General features: G+C 40.7%; 2 protein-coding genes across 3 annotated transcripts; both read left to right on the top strand.

Annotated features, from left to right (window-relative positions):
- The first annotated feature begins 295 nt into the window (after positions 1-295).
- Positions 296-4,051, top strand: LOC119727187 (sulfotransferase 1A1-like). The gene is made up of 7 exons (XM_038199048.1): positions 296-611; positions 839-994; positions 1,495-1,631; positions 1,748-1,988; positions 2,195-2,289; positions 2,394-2,574; positions 3,044-4,051. Exons 1-7 carry the CDS (start codon positions 584-586, stop codon positions 3,151-3,153), a joined length of 948 nt encoding a protein of 315 aa, XP_038054976.1. The 5' UTR covers positions 296-583; the 3' UTR covers positions 3,154-4,051.
- Positions 4,052-4,528: 477 nt separating this feature from the next.
- On the top strand, positions 4,529-11,544 carry LOC119727092 (sulfotransferase 1A1-like). Of its 2 annotated transcripts, none has more exons than XM_038198957.1 (8): positions 4,529-4,582; positions 8,205-8,283; positions 8,511-8,666; positions 9,167-9,303; positions 9,420-9,660; positions 9,867-9,961; positions 10,066-10,246; positions 10,716-11,544. In XM_038198957.1, the coding sequence occupies exons 2-8, from the start codon at positions 8,256-8,258 to the stop codon at positions 10,823-10,825; spliced, it is 948 nt and encodes a 315-aa protein (XP_038054885.1). In that variant the 5' UTR covers positions 4,529-4,582; positions 8,205-8,255; the 3' UTR covers positions 10,826-11,544. The 2 variants fall into 2 exon arrangements, with proteins under 2 accessions (XP_038054885.1, XP_038054884.1); XM_038198956.1 differs by lacking the exon at positions 4,529-4,582 and adding an exon at positions 7,716-7,822 and having other exon boundaries at positions 8,197-8,283.
- Positions 11,545-13,182: the final 1,638 nt, after the last annotated feature.

The following is a 13,182-nucleotide window of genomic DNA, read 5'->3' as shown; positions in this document are numbered from 1 at the left end:
TCACGCGCGACCGATTCTTCAAACACTTTGTTCACCCAAGTATTTGTGTAATAGTATCTAACTATTAAACACCGAATACTTCTACGTACGTATTACCAAAGTACACAAAGTACAAAGTACACTGCCCATCTTTGAACCACTCAGTGATTGAAGTCGTTTTCGGACGTGAGTGCTTTCAACATTAAATTACCCTTTAAAGAACATCCAAGAACGTTTGTTTTTAATTTTGACATTTTAACTAGGCATATGTGCTGATTTACGCCCAATCGCGTCACAATGCGAACGCCGGTCATTGTGACATACACTAGACGTATTCTACTCACGGAAACTCATGTTTGTCTAACACCTAGTATAGTGTACATGTGGGTAACGTAAATGTATAGCTGCTCTAGCGGATGGCGCCATGTTTGAGGTCAACCTGCACGCTCTATCGCTTCCTCTCTTCATAGTGATTGTTGAACAGTATACTCACACTGCATAAAATGTGATGTTACACGCACTGTTTGTAACGGATTCTTTTTTGGCAGTACAGGTACCGTACGTTTAAAAGCTGGTTCGACGCACGGACAATCTTGCTTAAATCATGGATAAATACGTAACCATCGAAGAATGTAAGTACTAATGTAACCCTTCGCACAGTTATGTCATCACAAGCTCATAAAAACAATCGAAATTCAAGTACAAGTCAACCACACGCCCACAACCACAATCACACACCAATCGCCAAATTGACAATCTCGAGTGGCATTGTCCACTCCACCCCCTGGTAGTCGTGACCGTTCGTGTGATCATTTGACTCGTGATTGATTTGGTTATAAACTGCCAATTCCTGACACAGATCGGCAGATGTGGGGCGAGGCTAAACTCCTGCATAAACCAGACGAGGAGTACGAGGGGATCAAGTTGTACCCAAGCATGGCCAAGTCTGTGGAGCGTCTCAAGACTTGGACAGTCAGAGAAGACGATGTCTGGATCGTGACATTCATGAAAGCAGGTGAGATTAAGACACACAGATGGACGCACAGATAAAACAAACCGATGTAGGAAACATTCTATTATAGGGTCTTTTTAACCAGTTTGCTCTGTTGTCGAGTGGTTCAGAGGGCAGCACTAAAAAATAGGAAGACCAACCAAAGAACCCAAATCGTTTCTCGAAAATCCTTGTTGCTAACAACGCTGCGTTTCTGAATAGCAAACCCACACTGATGAAAGCCTTTAATACGTTAAGCAGTATAATTATGTAGAAACGTGTTGCTCTTGAAAAATGCACTGAATTGTGAGATTGTCAAAACGACTTTGAAGTATTAGACTATTGGTGAATTGTTTTCAGGGGGGGGGGGTGGTTTCATCATAACCGTTAATTGTTCAAATTCTTCACTTCACATGAACTCCTTTATCAAAAATAAAAACACTCGACATGTTGACTACATTGGTCAAGGTGTACAATAATAACAAGATTGTTGTTTTATTAATAAGTGATGTGTGATTTCTCAGGCACAACTTGGGCCCAAGAGATCGTGTCTTGCATCATGCAGGACGGAGACTTGGAAGCAGTCAACAAGAGACACGCGGCATTCCGAGTGTTGTTCATTGAAAGTGACTTCCCGGAACAAATTCGGCGTCTAAAAAACGTAGGTATCCCATCAGTAGTCCTTGAAAGTCAACCTGATCAACAAAATCTTATTATTCGTCAGTTCCTGATCCCATAGTTATCCTAGGAGCTCTTGTTTACGATCTTACATTGCAGCTCCCAGACACGCTCCAGATAGCGGACGAGACGCCATCCCCTCGGATGCTCAAGACCCATCTCCCAGGCCCGCTCCTACCTCCACAGATATGGCAGAAGAAACCCAAGATTGTCTACGTCTTGCGAAACCCCAAGGATCTCGCGGTGTCCTGTTTCCACTTCTCCAAAATGGGCGAAACGGATCCCAAGAAACTCGCCCAGACGTTTGGGGAATTCTTGGAAGAAATGCTGGCAGGAAAAAGTAATGCTGTCTACCTTCTTTTGGTTTTATATACCACTGATTCAGCTTTTAGCTTGACTTCAAAATTTGAAGTTAGCTAGCTCGCCTGCTATAGAGTACATGGACCATAATGCACACCATTTCCACAATGACATCAAAAGATAATGAATACGTTAAATGTACAATTCGACTTCCTAGCTTCCATATCTGTTTTGTTTGTTTCCAAGATCACTACGGACCATGGTGGGACCACTATCTGTACTTCTGGAGACTGAGACACGAAGAGAACATTCTTATCTTGCGATTCGAAGACATGAAACAGGTAGCCATTCATTGGACCGTTAACCGACTAGGATTACAAATTGTATTTTTATTTTAATTTCCTGCCAAACAGTTAAAATACTCAGATTCATTAATTATTTTTAGGACCTGCGAAGCAATGTCCAGAAAGTCAGTAAATTTCTCGGCAAGAATCTCTCCGATGAGAAACTCGACGCCATCACGGAGCACTGTACGTTCGGCACCATGAAGAAGAACAAGATGTCTCACAATGACGACCTATTTGATAAAAAGAACTCACCTGAAGGAAGCTCCTTCATGAGGAAAGGTAGGTTTAATTTCTTTCTGTTTAAGAAACCAAAGGGTTCTTCCTTGAAGTCCAAAAGCTCTGTGGCGTGGAAGCCGGAACCTAGAGTAAAGCTAAAGAGACAATGTGTAGCAGTGCAGTTTTAGAGGTATTTACTTAATCCTCGTCGTACCCAGTGGGACATATAAGGCTGCAACAATCGACCTCCATCCATTCTGGAAAGCTGATATCAACATTTAACCATTTAGTGGAACACTGGGCACTCATAACCCCACCACTTTGAATTTGAAGCTGTGCATGCTCTAGAATGGCCAGTGACGCAAACTGTTTACTGGTGACTTGAAGATGCACTTCTGGTGTACGTAACTAAAGCTTTAGGAACCATGTAGATGAAGTCCCGTGACGTGAGTCATCATTCGTAACATTTCCTAAGGCGTAATAATTCGGAGAGTATACCTGAAATACAAATGTCAATTGTTTTCACTTTTAGGAAAGGTAGGCGACTGGAAGACCCACTTCACAGTTGCGCAGAACGAAGCAATGGACGCCCTCATTCGAGACAAGCTGCACGGAACGGGGCTGAAATTTGACTACCAGTAGACAATCAGACTACAGCACTCTGTCAGCATTATACATGTTTATGACGGGACTGCAACTGCCAAGACAAGAGGTTGATGTCAAGAGGCAATTTTCCACCACCTGTACACATGGAAAAAATTCCTACTTGCAAGCTAACAAACTATCGTAGTACACAAACACAAACTAAGATTCCTTTTTTTGTTGAGTTATACAAGTGATTTTTATACAAACTTTGGTGGAGTTAATTCGGCTGGGTGTTGCCCGCCTTTACCTGCTTTGCTTTGCTTCGCTTTCTTTTGCATTAAACTCGCCACAACCCTCTCAAGATGAACTCCTGACGCGTCCATGCATTTTCACTTGCTCTTTTCCAATTACGTATAGAGCCTGACCACTCACGGAAATGATACTTGGCTGTGGACTGTGTGGCCTAGTGGTTAGGGTTCGTGACTCATGATCAGAGGGTCCACCTAGGAGTATAAATGAGTACCGGCATTAAGTGGGGAGTAACCTGCGATGGACCGGCATCCCATCCAAGGGCAATAGAAATATCTTCAGTCGTTTCATACATATGACACAAGATACACGCCAGCTTGTTGGGCTTTATTGGCTCGTGACAGACTTTACTATAAGTTCAACACGAGTATTTCGTGTAAATAACACGTGATGTAAATACCAAAGCAACTAGAGAAAACAGCACCACTGAAAAATTAACATTCTTCATTTGGCGATTCAATAACTTCATTTACTCGCATGAATAACAAAATGTAAGTTTAATAATATGAAAGTGCTACTTTTTTTAAAAACATAATTCCATTTTACATGTACAAATGCTAGCCAACAAATATCAAATTTTCTTTACCGTTTTGTCCTGTACACTCTCTGAATAAATAAATTGTATGCAGACACTAGAGCTGCATAAGCTTTGCACAAGGCGGAGTAGGACTTATCTATTTCTTTATGAGTTGGTGTTCCTGTTGAAGTTCATTTTTTTTCGTGAATGTGGCCTTAATCTCGTTATTTTATTTTATTAAAGCAGTTGAATAGCTTGACGTCAGTCTATTTTGGAGAAAGGTGAACAGCAGGCTTCGTGTGTATATGCCATTTGTGAACTTATTGAGAATGTCTAGTATCCCGACGTCATTATCCTTATACTGGTTTAACTTTGTTTTCGTTTCGCTTGAAGGAATCCAAAGGTTAACCTAAAATATGTCAATAACTCTGTGCAGAAGTACCCCCTCAACGGTAGAACGGTGAAAACTACACATCCTATGATATCTCACGCGTGACCAATTCTTTACACAATGCACCCAAGTATTGAGTGTGTAATATTTATCTGATGAATAAACACAGTATACCGCTACGTACGTACTGTACTTAACTGTGCAAAGAGTGCAAAGTGCACTACCCATGGACATATACCATCCTCCTTCGAAGCACTGAAGCCGTTTTCGTACGTGTGCTTTCGCATTTGAATCACCCTTTAAAGAACATATCAAAGAATGTGGCTTCTATGTTTGATTGTCATTTTCACTTTTTAACTACAGGCATTAGGCATGTGCTGATTATACAGCGTGCAACTCTCGCCCGTTCGCGTTCACTATGTAAACGTCTTTGTAACCGAACACCATACGTAGTCTACAGGCATAACAGCCTTGTTTAAGGTCAACCTGCACGCTCTAATGCTTCCCCTCTTAATGCTGATGTTCGAACAGTTTACTTTAATATATCACACTGCACAAGCGAGTGTTATCCCCATTCAGTTTGATGACACCCTCTGTCACCTTTCAGATGTCGATTGGAAACTTTGAAAAGCTTCACAAAGCAAGATAACTGGCAAACAAATCAAGTAAGGTTGACTTTGGTGTCCCTCGATCTCCGTGATGCAGTGCTTGTATCTGCACTTTATCGTCGACGAGCTTCTGACACGCTTGGGTGTATTCAGACTTCAAAGGAATTACAGGCAACGCACACTGTTGATATGTGACAATGCAGCCAGTGGTCCTGAGACAAACGGATTATACTCGCGTAATACACCTGATATATATTTTTTTTTCGACTTGCCGTTACAATCCCACCAGAGCCAACAAAATATTAAACATTCCTACAGGTATTTTGTGGAAACTTTGATCACACTCTGCTGTAAAGCAACAGCGGAAGGTCCAATTCCACGTCATTTATGGGAATTCTCAGCATGAATGGACATTATTTTTTTCGACACAGGAACGGCATGTGGTACACAATATACAAACGGCTGGAGCTAGAGACTGACCAAATGTGAAACTTGAACGAACTACCGAGAAGACTCATCACAGTTAATGAACTCGGAATAGTCTTTCAGGGAAGTTACAAAATCAAGTCGGGAAAAGGACATTTGGGGGACAAAAAAACATAGAAGAGGAATTACAATTCTACAGGAATGGGTGGCTTAGAAACTTTATAAAGAAAAATCGTTACGAACAAATAATGTTTAATTAAAATGTTTTAAATGAAACCTTTATTTTTACCTTACAAAATATTTTGTTCTCTATAATGTCTTGATATTTGTATTGCTTATTTTTGGATGTGTTGAGTGTTTTGGATATTTTTTTCTTTCAATTAGTGAAGATGGTCATCTGTTTGCAGTAATTTGACGCTTGGTGCTAACTTCAACGAACACGTTTGGTGCTGATGTAGAAAGCATGTTATCATTCGGTAGAGATAGTCCTTTGAACTCTTTATTAAGATGAGTTGCCTTGTATATAGTGACGTAATAATACAAATTATGTGTGTTTCTACTGAATGGCTGACAAAATCAGTATAAAAACAAGTATTTCTGTTGTAAGCTTTTGAGAATGCCTTGTATATTTTTTGGAGCTTTCAATTAAAGATTTTCAATGTTTCATTGCATAATGCATTCACTCGATTTAGAACTTGCCAGCGAATCCTTCATTTTAAGATCATATAAAAAATTTCATATTTACACAAATATTAGCCCCAACAGGTTGAATGTGATAGATACTTTCTGTGAGAGCTTGTTTATATTGTTTATACATTTTGTATGAACTAATTAATACTTACATCTTGTACAAGCGTATAATGAACAAATTTGTACATTTATGACATTTATGCCCCGGTATGTATATTTTTGTGTTGAAAGTTGTACATAATTGTGCCTTCTAAAGAAACGAGTAAGCTTTTGCTGCCCTTTATAAACCAAAAAAATAAGAATTGTCGTCAATTTTATATAAGGATTGTCGTAAGTATCTCCTTAATTCATAAAGTACCACAAAATAGTATTTTTGAAGATAATATTTCCAGCTGTGCCTACACTCGCAAATCTGAGCTTAGAAACTGTCGTAGTACACAAACTAAGATTGTTTTTCAAATGTCCCTTTTTGTTGAGTTATACAAAGTTATACAAACTTCGGAGGATTTAATTCGGCCGGGTTTTGCCGGTCCATCTGCTTTGCTTTGCTTCACTTTCTTGCGCATTAAACTCGCCACACCCTCTCGAAATATACTCCTGACATTTCCATTTCACTCGTTCTTTTCCAATAAACGTAAAAGCCATATACCATTCACGGAAATGATACGTGGCTATGGAGAATGTGGCCTAGTGGTTAGGGTTCGAGACTCATGAGAAGAGGGTCAGGGGTTCGAATCCAATTGCTGGACATTTTGTTGTGTCCTTGGGCAAGCCACTTTACCCTCACTTGCCTCTCTCCACCCAGGAGTATGAATGGGTACCAGCATTAGCTGGGGAGTAACCTGCGATGGACTAGCATCCCATCCAGGGGAAATAGAAATATTCTCAGTCGTTTCATGCCAAGGAAACCGGAGATAAACGCCGGCCCGATGGGCTTTATTGGCTTGTGACAGATTTTACTGTGAGTTCTAAAACGAGTATTTCGTGTAAATAACACATGGTGTAAATTTATGCCAAAAGTAACTAGGGAAAATAATGCCACTGAATTTTTTTTTAATAATTCAGAAACATTATTTATTTGGCGATTCAATAACTCTACTTTACTCACATGAAAATAAACAAATGTAAGTGACTAATATTATATAACGTGCTACCTTCAATTTATTTTTTGCATAATTATATAGGCCCTACTTCAATACACAAAATACTAACCGACAAATGTATACCTACGTTTCTGTCCTGTGCATCCCTGAAGAAATAAATTTCATGCAGACGCTAGAGCTGCATAAGCTTTGCACAAGGCGGAGTAGGACTTGTCAATTTTTTCATTTTGTCAATTGGTGAGGTTCTAAGCCCTTTATACTTTAAAGCAGTTAAACAGCTGGATGCCAGTCCATTTTTGTTTACGTGTATTTTTGAAAACAGGCTTCGTCGAAGCGTGCCATTTGCGAACTGAATGGGAATGCCTAGTATCCAGACGTCATTATAGTTACACATGCATGCGTACCGTTGGTTCAACGTTCGCGTGAAGGAATTTTATGGTTAGCCTAAACTTTATGACTCTGTGCACTAGTGCCCCTGTGTACCAGGGGAAACTGGTGAACACTACATCCTATCATATCTCACGCGCGACCGATTCTTCAAACACTTTGTTCACCCAAGTAGTTGTGTAATAGTATCTAACGATTAAACACCGTATACTTCTACATACGTATAACCAGTACACAAAGTACAAAGTACACTGCCCATCTTTGAACCACTCAGTGATTGAAGTCGTTTTCGTACGTGAGTGCTTTCAACATTAAATAACCCTTTAAAGAACATCCAAGAACGTGGCTATATGCTTGTTTTTAATTTTGACATTTTAACTAGGCATAATGTGCTGATTTACGCTCAATCGCGTTCACAATGCGAACGTCATTGTGACATACACTAGACGTATTCTACTCACTGAAACCCATGTTTGTCTAACACCTAGTATAGTGTATACATGTGGGTTCCGTAAATGTATAGCTGCTCTAGGATGGCGCCTTGTTTGAGGTCAACTTGCACGGTCTATTGCTTCCACTCTTAATGCTGATGTTTGAACAGTGTACTTTAATATACCACACTGCACAAAATGTGATGTTAAACGCAGTTTGTAATGGATTCTTTTTTAGGAGTACAGGTACCGTACGTTTAAAAGCTGGTTCGACGCACGGACAATCTTGCTTAAATCATGGATAAGTACGTAACCTTGGAAGAATGTAAGTACTAATGTAACCCCTCGCACAGTTATGTCATCACAAGCTCATAAAAACAATCAAAATTCAAGTACAAGTCAACCACACGCCCACAACCACAATCACACACCAATCGCCAAATTGACAATCTCGAGTGGCATTGTCCACTCCACCCCCTGGTAGTCGTGACCGTTCGTGTGATCATTTGACTCGTGATTGATTTGGTTATAAACTGCCAATTCCTGACACAGATCGGCAGATGTGGGGCGAGGCTGAACTCCTGCATAAACCAGACGAGGAGTACGAGGGGATCAAGTTGTACCCAAGCATGGCCAAGTCTGTGGAGCGTCTCAAGACTTGGACAGTCAGAGAAGACGATGTCTGGATCGTGACATTCATGAAAGCAGGTGAGATTAAGACACACAGATGGACACACATATAAAACAAACCGATGTAGGATACATTCTATTATAGGGTCTTTTTAACCAGTTTGCTCTGTGGTCGAGTGGTTCAGAGGGCAGCACTAAAAAATAGGAAGACCAACCAAAGAACCCAAATCGTTTCTCGAAAATCCTCGTTGCTAACAACGCTGCGTTTCTGAATAGCAAACCCACACTGATGAAAGCCTTTAATACGTTAAGCAGTATAATTATGTAGAAACGTGTTGCTCTTGAAAAATGCACTGAATTGTGAGATTGTCAAGACGACTTTGAAGTATAAGACTATTGGTGAATTGTTTTCAGGGGGGGGGGGTGGTTTCATCATAACCGTTAATTGTTCAAATTCTTCACTTCACATGAACTCCTTTATCAAAAATAAAAACACTCGACATGTTGACTACATTGGTCAAGGTGTACAATAATAACAAGATTGTTGTTTTATTAATAAGTGATGTGTGATTTCTCAGGCACAACTTGGGCCCAAGAGATCGTGTCTTGCATCATGCAGGACGGAGACTTGGAAGCAGTCAACAAGAGACACACGGTATTCCGAGTGTTGTTCATTGAAAGTGACTTCCCGGAACAAATTCGGCGTCTAAAAAACGTAGGTATTCCATCAGTAGTTCTTGGAAGTCAACCTGATCAACAAAATCTTATTATACGTCAATTCCTGATCCCATAGTTATCCTGGGAGCTCTTGTTCACGATCTTACATTGCAGCTCCCAGACACGCTCCAGATAGCGGACGAGACGCCATCCCCTCGGATGCTCAAGACCCATCTCCCGGGCCCGCTCCTACCTCCCCAGATATGGCAGAAGAAACCCAAGATTGTCTACGTCTTGCGAAACCCCAAGGATCTCGCGGTGTCCTGTTTCCACTTCTCCAAAATGGGCGAAACGGATCCCAAGATACTCGCCCAGACGTTTGGGGAGTTCTTGGAAGAAATGCTGGCAGGAAAAAGTAATGCTGTCTACCTTCTTTTGGTTTTATATACCACTGATTCAGCTTTTAACTTGACTTCAAAATTTGAAGTTAGCTAGCTTGCCTGCTATAGAGTACATGGACCATAATGCACACCATTTCCACAATGACATCAAAAGATAATGAATACGTTAAATGTACAATCCGACTTCCTAGCTTCCATATCTGTTTTGTTTGTTTCCAAGATCACTACGGACCATGGTGGGACCACTATCTGTACTTCTGGAGACTGAGACACGAAGAGAACATTCTTATCTTGCGATTCGAAGACATGAAACAGGTAGCCATTCATTGGACCGTTAACCGACTAGGATTACAAATTGTATTTTTATTTTAATTTCCTGCCAAACAGTTATAATACTCAGATTCATTAATTATTTTTAGGACCTGCGAAGCAATGTCGAGAAAGTCAGTAAATTTCTCGGCAAGAATCTCTCCGATGAAAAACTCGACGCCATCACGGAGCACTGTACGTTCGGCACCATGAAGAAGAACAAGATGTCTCACCATGGCAACCTAATTGATCAAAAGAACTCACCTGAAGGAAGCTCCTTCATGAGGAAAGGTAGGTTTCATTTCTTTCTGTTGAAGAAATCAAAGGGTTCTTCCTTGAAGTCCAAAAGCTCTGTGGCGTGGAAGCCGGAACCTAGAGTAAAGCTAAAGAGACAATGTGTAGCAGTGCAGTTTTAGAGGTATTTACTTAATCCTCGTCGTACCCAGTGGGACATATAAGGCTGCAACAATCGACCTCCATCCATTCTGGAAAGCTGATATCAACATTTAACCATTTAGTGGAACACTGGGCACTCATAACCCCACCACTTTGAATTTGAAGCTGTGCATGCTCTAGAATGGCCAGTGACGCAAACTGTTTACTGGTGACTTGAAGATGCACTTCTGTTGTACGTAACTAAAGCTTTAGGAACCATGTAGATGAAGTCCCGTGACGTGAGTCATCATTCGTAACATTTCCTAAGGCGTAATAATTCGGAGAGTATACCTGAAATACAAATGTCAATTGTTTTCACTTTTAGGAAAGGTAGGCGACTGGAAGACCCACTTCACAGTTGCGCAGAACGAAGCAATGGACGCCCTCATTCGAGACAAGCTGCACGGAACGGGGCTGAAATTTGACTACCAGTAGACAATCAGACTACAGCACTCTGTCAGCATTATACATGTTTATGACGGGACTGCAACTGCCAAGACAAGAGGTTGATGTCAAGAGGCAATTTTCCACCACCTGTACACATGGAAAAAATTCCTACTTGCAAGCTAACAAACTATCGTAGTACACAAACACAAACTAAGATTCCTTTTTTTGTTGAGTTATACAAGTGATTTTTATACAAACTTTGGTGGAGTTAATTCGGCTGGGTGTTGCCCGCCTTTACCTGCTTTGCATTGCTTCGCTTTCTTTTGCATTAAACTCGCCATACCCTCTAAAGATGAACTCCTGACGTGTCCATGCATTTTCACTTGCTCTTTTCCAATTACGTATAGAGCCTGACCACTCACGGAAATGATACGTGGCTATGGGGTCACGGTGTGGCCTAGTGGTTAGGGTTCGGGGGTTCGAATCCAGCTCGAATCCCGCTCTCCTGTCCTCGGGCAGGCCACTTCACCCCGACCCCCACTTGCCTCTCTCCACCCAGGAGTATAAATGAGTACCAGCATTAGCCGGTGGACCGGCATCCCATCCAGGCGGAATAGAAATATCTTCAGTCGTTTCATACATATGACACAAGATACACGCCAGCTTGTTGGGCTTTATTGGCTCGTGACAGACTTTACTATAAGTTCAACACGAGTATTTCGTGTAAATAACACGTGATGTAAATACCAAAGCAAAAATAGAGAAAACAGCACCACTGAAAAATTAACATTCTTCATTTGGCGATTCAATAACTTCATTTACTCGCATGAATAACAAAATGTAAGTTTAATAATATGAAAGTGCTACTTTTTTTAAAAACATAATTCCAATTTACATGTACAAATGCTAGTCAACAATTATCAAATTTTCTTTACCGTTTTGTCCTGTACACTCTCTGAATAAATACATTTTATGCAGACACTAGAGCTGCATAAGCTTTGCACGAGGCGGAGTAGGACTTATCTATTTCTTTATGAGTTGGTGTTCCTGTTGAAGTTCATTTTTTTTCGTGAATGTGAGGCCCTTAATCTCGTTATTTTATTTTATTGATGCAGTTGAATAGCTTGACGTCAGTCTATTTTGGAGATGGGTGAACAGGCTTCGTGTGTATATGCCATTTGTGAACTTATTGAGAATGTCTAGTATCCCGACGTCATATTATCCTTATACTGGTTTAACTTTGTTTTCGTTTCGCTTGAAGGAATCCAAAGGTTAACCTAAAATATGTTAATAACTCTGTGCAGAAGTACCCCCTCAACGGTAAAACGGTGAAAACTACACATCCTATGATATCTCACGCGTGACCAATTCTTTACACAATGCACCCAAGTATTAAGTGTGTAATATTTATCTGATGAATAAACACAGTATACCGCTACGTACGTACTGTACTTAACTGTGCAAAGAGTGCAAAGTGCACTACCCATGGACATATACCATCCTCCTTCGAAGCACTGAAGCCGTTTTCGTACGTGTGCTTTCGCATTTGAATCACCCTTTAAAGAACATATCAAAGAATGTGGCTTCTATGTTTAATTGTCATTTTCACTTTTTAACTACAGGCATTAGGCATGTGCTGATTATACAGCGTGCAACTCTCGCCCGTTCGCGTTCACTATGTGAACGTCTTTGTAACCTAACACCATACGTAGTCTACAGGTATAACAGCCACAAAAACCTGTCGCGCCTTGTTTAAGGTCAACCTGCGCGCTCTAATGCTTCCCCTCTTAATACTGATGTTCGAACAGTTTACTTTAATATATCACACTGCACAAGCGAGTGTTATCCCCATTCAGTTTGATGACACCCTCTGTCACCTTTCAGATGTCGATTGGAAACTTTGAAAAGCTTCACAAAGCAAGATAACTGGCAAACAAATCAAGTAAGGTTGACTTTGGTGTCCCTCGATCTCCGTGATGCAGTGCTTGTTTCTGCACTTTATCGTCGACGAGCTTCTGACACGCTTGGGTGTATTCAGACTTCAAAGGAATTACAGGCAACACAAACTGTTGATATGTGACAATGCAGCCAGTGGTCCTGAGACAAACGGATTATACTCGCGTAATACACCTGATATATTTTTTTTCGACTTGCCGTTACAATCCCACCAGAGCCAACAAAGTATTAAACATTCCTACAGGTATTTTGTGGAAACTTTGATCACACTCTGCTGTAAAGCAACAGCGGAAGGTCCAATTCCACGTCATTTATGGGAATTCTCAGCATGAATGGACATTATTTTTTTCGACACAGGAACGGCATGTGGTACACAATATACAAACGGCTGGAGCTAGAGACTGACCAAATGTGAAACTTGAACGAACTACCGAGAAGACTCATCACAG

This window comes from Patiria miniata, unplaced genomic scaffold (genome assembly GCF_015706575.1).
Source record: "Patiria miniata isolate m_02_andy unplaced genomic scaffold, ASM1570657v1 HiC_scaffold_20, whole genome shotgun sequence".
In the NCBI taxonomy this organism is placed as follows: domain Eukaryota; kingdom Metazoa; phylum Echinodermata; class Asteroidea; order Valvatida; family Asterinidae; genus Patiria; species Patiria miniata.
The sequence above is the reverse complement of the archived record's forward strand: the minus strand, read 5'-3'. Positions and strand labels throughout refer to the sequence as shown.

Coding starts and splice junctions, on each gene's coding strand:
- LOC119727092 (XM_038198957.1), top strand. CDS start 8,256: ATGGATAAGTACGTAACCTTGGAAGAAT. Junction 8,667..9,166: donor CGTGACATTCATGAAAGCAG/GTGAGATTAAGA, acceptor GTGATTTCTCAG/GCACAACTTGGGCCCAAGAG. Junction 9,304..9,419: donor AAATTCGGCGTCTAAAAAAC/GTAGGTATTCCA, acceptor CTTACATTGCAG/CTCCCAGACACGCTCCAGAT.
- LOC119727187 (XM_038199048.1), top strand. CDS start 584: ATGGATAAATACGTAACCATCGAAGAAT. Junction 995..1,494: donor CGTGACATTCATGAAAGCAG/GTGAGATTAAGA, acceptor GTGATTTCTCAG/GCACAACTTGGGCCCAAGAG. Junction 2,575..3,043: donor AAGCTCCTTCATGAGGAAAG/GTAGGTTTAATT, acceptor TTTCACTTTTAG/GAAAGGTAGGCGACTGGAAG.